This window comes from Mizuhopecten yessoensis, unplaced genomic scaffold (assembly GCF_002113885.1).
Source record: "Mizuhopecten yessoensis strain PY_sf001 unplaced genomic scaffold, ASM211388v2 scaffold2041, whole genome shotgun sequence".
NCBI lineage: Eukaryota > Metazoa > Mollusca > Bivalvia > Pectinida > Pectinidae > Mizuhopecten > Mizuhopecten yessoensis.
In genome coordinates this window covers 247,576-253,009 of record NW_018404348.1, presented here as the reverse complement: position 1 = coordinate 253,009, position 5,434 = coordinate 247,576, and the positions used below count along the sequence as shown (strand labels likewise).

The window sequence follows — 5,434 nt, the reverse complement described above, 5'->3', positions numbered from 1 at the left end:
CCTCAGCCTACCATGTGCAACGGTATAATCGGCCGACGCGTTCCGAAATATCCGAGATGTTCCGAATACTACTTTCATTTTGATCAGGAAGTTTAAAAGTTGATTATCATGGATCCGGATACACGATCAGAACAGCTGAAAGAATGCTTTCAAACGATTGATAATCTTTTCAAAAGTTTTTCGGGAATAAGCGAAAAACTAGACATAACAGTTAAGGAAGTTAAATCCATTGTTAACACGATCTATGACCACGTGAAAGATTTGCTTCAACTTTCAAAGAAATCTTCCTCCATCGCCTGCGTGGCGCCAAGTAGCTTGAATGAGAGGAAATTCCTTGGTGAGGGCCATTTTGGAATGGTCTTTGAGTGTAAATTGAATGGATCAAGGGTGGCTGTCAAAACACTTAAAGAACAAGCTAAGACTAAATTCCGTGAATCTGACCTGCTCCGTTATCTAACTCATGACAACATTGTGGCTTACCGTGGCATGGGTTATATGACTGAGAATGAAATGAGAGAGTTGTTGCCGGACCTACATGGAAATGTGTTAGATGGGGACCAACACATGTTCCTGGTGATGGAGTTCATGTCCAAGAACTTGTTCCAGTACATTAAGGATCTGGAAACACATGAGAGACATGGTCTAACTGAGAGCCAGACGTGGAGTGTCGGTAAGCAGATATCTAGTGCTTTAGCCTACCTCCACTCTCTGGACGTGGTACATCGGGACCTGAAGCCGGACAACATCCTCATAGAGGTGGGGCCTAACCGCATCTTGGTGAAAGTGGCAGACTTCGGGCTGGCATGGTACAGCCACAATGACACAAAGCAAATGGACTATGTCAGACCTTCTGGATCATCAAGATTTCGAGGTGGAAGTTCTTACTATTTAAATATTCGATGGGGAGCCCCAGAGTTTGCCAGATATGAGGAGAAAGAATTCCTCATTGAGGATTACCAACGAGGAGACATGTATTCATTTGGATTGGTGATGGCTTATACACTCACTGGAAAGAAAGCTTTGGCCAATATATCCTCTTCACGACTTTCTTCATCAACACCTGACAGTGAGCCAGACAGTGACCCTGTGGAATTACCAAAATCCCTGGAAGGGACTCTACGAACAGTTATTGAAACATGTGTGCAACTTGATCCGGAAGCAAGAAAGAGCGCCAAAGATCTGTTGACAGAATATTTCTCCGTGGATAAGAATCCATACCAGATTGATCCTACACAGGTGGAGTTTTTCTCCTGTGGATTCATGGAGAAAACTGACATATTTGTGGCAGATTCCTGCATAGAAGAAGGTGATGCAAAACAAGGCTACTTTGAATCTGGTACCAGAAAGAGGCCAACAGGCTATGACCACAAAGACTTGATATGTAAGATAGAAACCAGAAATGCCCCATATCGAGACATACCTGACCAATGGGCACAGGATGATGAGTTAGCTCTGTACCAGGACTGTCTTCAAAAATATCTAAACATGGCTAAGAAGAGAGAGATAGATAACAATCCTACAACTGCACTGAAAGGTTTGGTGTTAGCCAGACCTGGAGAGGATGAAAAGCAAACAATTGATCTGCTCTTTGAGGAGTCTGACTATTGCCATCATAGAAGTATGCGAGAAATTTGGATGTCACTCTCTCCCACAGAAAAAAATACGGAAGTCCCTTACAAAGGGGATGTCCATCCATACTTCAGCAATTCATTTGGACTCCATGTTGCCATTCTGACCAATGAGGGTCCAGACAAGCCTCAGAAGTTTGTATTTCCCCAGAGAGCAAGAAGAAAGGGCATGTCAAGCCCAGGAAATTTTACATGTGGGGCAGTAGAGAGTGTTTCCAAACCAGACTATATTAAAAGTGGAGGTGATACACATGTCAATCTACTGAGCACAGCTGTGAGGGGATTAATGGAGGAAATAGGTCTGGAGTTGACTGGGAAAGATTTAGATGCCATTTGCCTGACAACAATATACCTTAAGTTTGACTTCCATGAGTGGGGCATGTGTGGCTTTGTCGACCTGAAAGATGAGAGGATAGCTGAGCAGCATCGCCTGAGTGCAGAAAATATTAAGGCACGCTTCACCAGTGGACCGAAGGACAAGTTTGAACACCAAACTCTGACCTTTGTGGACTTCGAGTTGGAGCCAATGGTCAAGTTTGTGTCTGAAAATCATGAGAACTTTGCAAGTTCAGCCAAACTGGTGGTGGTCAAAGTACTTGAAGCCTTCTTTGGAAGTGATAAAGTACACCAGAAATTTAACCAGGATATGTAGGTAGTGTAAACAGTCAAAGTATTGAAGTCTTAGTTTAAGATAAATATTGGGTGATGGAGTAGGGTCACTCTGGCCTTCAGCTGAGAAAAGTTTTTAGACAGAGAAATAAAAGACAAAAAAAAGATGCCACGGCCGATCAGCATCATATCATGACATCATTTTTCATAAATAGCATCACCGGAACGAACATTTCTGACCTCCGGGAAAGATCTGGTTGATGATGTTGTATTCAGTGTCAAATAACTCCTTTGTGGCAATTTAGTAGATTTACATATGGAGGACCTACCAATATTCTATCATAGGCAGTGGAGTGTGTACACCAAGTTCTACAGTTGAGTTTGTACACCAAGTTCTACACTGGAGTTTGTACACCAAGTTCTACACTGGAGTTTGTACACTAAGTTCTACACTGGAGTTTGTACACTACGTTCTACAGTGGAGTGTGTATACCAAGTTCTATAGTGGAGTTTGTACACCAAGTTCTACACTGGAGTTTGTACACCAAGTTCTACACTGGAGTTTGTACACCAAGTTCTACACTGGAGTTTGTACACCAGTGGAGTCTGTACACAAAGTTTGACACTGGAGTTTGTACACCAAGTTCTACAGTGTAGTTTGTACACCAAGTTCTACACTGGAGTTTGTACACCAAGTTCTACAGTAGAGTTTGTACACCAAGTTCTACAGTGTAGTTTGTACACCAAGTTCTACAGTGGACAGCATACATTTTATATCAACCATACTAGCTTTTTTCTCCTACCTCTTACCAGGTTTTAGGTAAAAGTCAAAGCTGACATTGAATGGTCAATGCAGTAGAGATCCTAGATAACCTATTATACAAAAACATATCTGCCTTATCAACATTACTTAACAGGAGATTGTTTAGTGATCATGAAACAAACCTGTAACAAAAAAGTTCTCCACACTTTCTTTGTTAAGGCCAAACAAATTATGTATGTTTCAGGTTCCCTGACCGACCCTAGTTTTTACGGTCCCTAGTATATTTTTTTTCTCATTACACATGTCTATTTCATAGGCAGGTATCACATCCCACATAATGATCTAAAGACCATAAAACATAATGAAAAATAAATGATATTGGCCAGAATTCCTTAAACTAGCCCCACCCCCCAACCCCTATTTTTTTTTATATATATTCCTACGGACCTACCCTTTTTTCAGTCATGTTACCTGAAAAAACATACAACATACCTATTTCTTATTTTGACCTATACAATTGTATCTTTCTTAAAACTACATTAATTTTGTATTTATATCAACATAGGTTGTTAGACATATTGTAGATGAAAAATGATTTTTTTGTGATACTTTTGGTAATGCTCAAAGATGTGTTGTTTGCCTAAACGTTTACTTCAATATTGGAATATTTTACATGTAGATTTTAAACTTAATGTTATATCTGTTTTTACCACAGGATTGAAGTTGTGTCATGTTCTTACTCAGTGATTTAAAGATATTTTTAATGTGTTTTTATTTTATCTTTATTAAAGATCAGGCAATTTTAATATTACACCTCAGAGATTAATTTTGACAATATATATATATATATGGAAGTTTTAAATTTGTGTTGATCCTTATTTGTCCAACCCTTACTATATTGAGAAAACTTCCCCTAAAACAGATCACTGTAATTTTTTAACAGTACATTACAGGTATATTTCAGTTACACATTCTCTGTTCTCACTCATTTTCTTTTATTGCTTTGCCCCCATTTTTTTTGCATTCTCAAATATAAAATAATATGAGTTATTATTTTTTCATATTATTCCCGACAAGTGATTGGCCAGGAGTGCATCACGTGTCCTCCGATAAAAAACGATATTGACTTGGAGCGCGTGATTTTTGTTGAAGGACTGGGTGTTTCTAAAAATAGAATTATGACGTGTCTCCAAACAATACACCGTCCCACTCCCGAAGCTTTTTTGTTGTGTGTTTTTTTTAGTTTGCAAACATTACTGTTTTGTAAAATAATAAAACAATTGAAGCCTTTAACTCCGGTTAATACCTGGATTTATTGACCCGAGAAAAGATTTATAAACCTCGGACTGCGTCCTCGGTCAATATATCTTTTCTCGGGTCGATAAATCCAGGTATCGACCTCAGCCAAAGGCTATAATTGAATATTATACCAATTTTGAATTACTATTATTCACTCGGGCAATTGTTTTCATTCATAACTCTATATAAAATTAAGCCATATCACATTGCTTAACATGACATGTATGCAATAATTATAGGTGAGAAATATATTGAACCTGGTATATCAAGTGTTATTACATACTTACTATTAAATACAGGTTTTTTGAATATGCGATACGACACAATTGCTCTTACCCATATCAGCCCTCGCCATATGACACCCCAAAAACCGTATCAGCCCCAGCTGTATCACACCCCAAAACCTGTACCGGCCCACAAAACCCGTATCAGCCCGCAAAACCCTTATCACACCCCAAAACCTGTATCAGCCCGCAAAACCCGCATGACACCCCAAAACCCGTAGGACACCCCAAAACCTGTATCAGCCCGCAAAACCCGTATGACACCCCAAAACCCTTTATCAGCCCGCAAAACCCGTATGACACCCCAAAACCTGTATCAGCCTGCAAAACCTGTATGACACCCCAAAACCTGTATCAGCTCGCAAAACTCGCATCACACCTCTTTTGGATTTTATTTTCGTTTTTCAATATTTCAAAAGAAAATAGATTATAAGGTAGTAGCTTTTATTAGTAAGTATGTAATAAACAGAATAAAAAATGCCTTTTTCCATATCACACCCAGTATCAACCCTCGACCAATATCAGCCCTTGGGCCTTCGGTCCTTGTACTGATATTGCAGTCTCGGATTTATACTGGGTGTTATATGGAAAAAGACATGTATTATTCTCTATTTATGTACTGTTATAGAGGAAGAAAGAAAGGGATAGAGGAATAAGAAATGAGAGGAACTTGTATCATTCTTTTCACATGTGTTAATTTTGCCACTATTGACATCTATACATCTGACATCTGGGGGTTTTGCCACTATTGACATTTATTGTGCTAATTGTGACATCTCTTACTTTTGCCACTATTGACATTAAAAGTATTATACATATAATAATATTTCGAGATTTTTTTATACCGCTTT

General features: G+C 38.9%; 1 protein-coding gene across 1 annotated transcript; it reads left to right on the top strand.

Moving 5' to 3' along the window:
• Window positions 1-92: 92 nt before the first annotated feature.
• LOC110444378 lies at window positions 93-4,087 on the top strand. The gene has a single exon (XM_021488764.1). The coding sequence runs from the start codon at window positions 109-111 to the stop codon at window positions 2,278-2,280; it is 2,172 nt and encodes a 723-aa protein (XP_021344439.1). The 5' UTR covers window positions 93-108; the 3' UTR covers window positions 2,281-4,087.
• The last annotated feature ends 1,347 nt before the right edge of the window (window positions 4,088-5,434 follow it).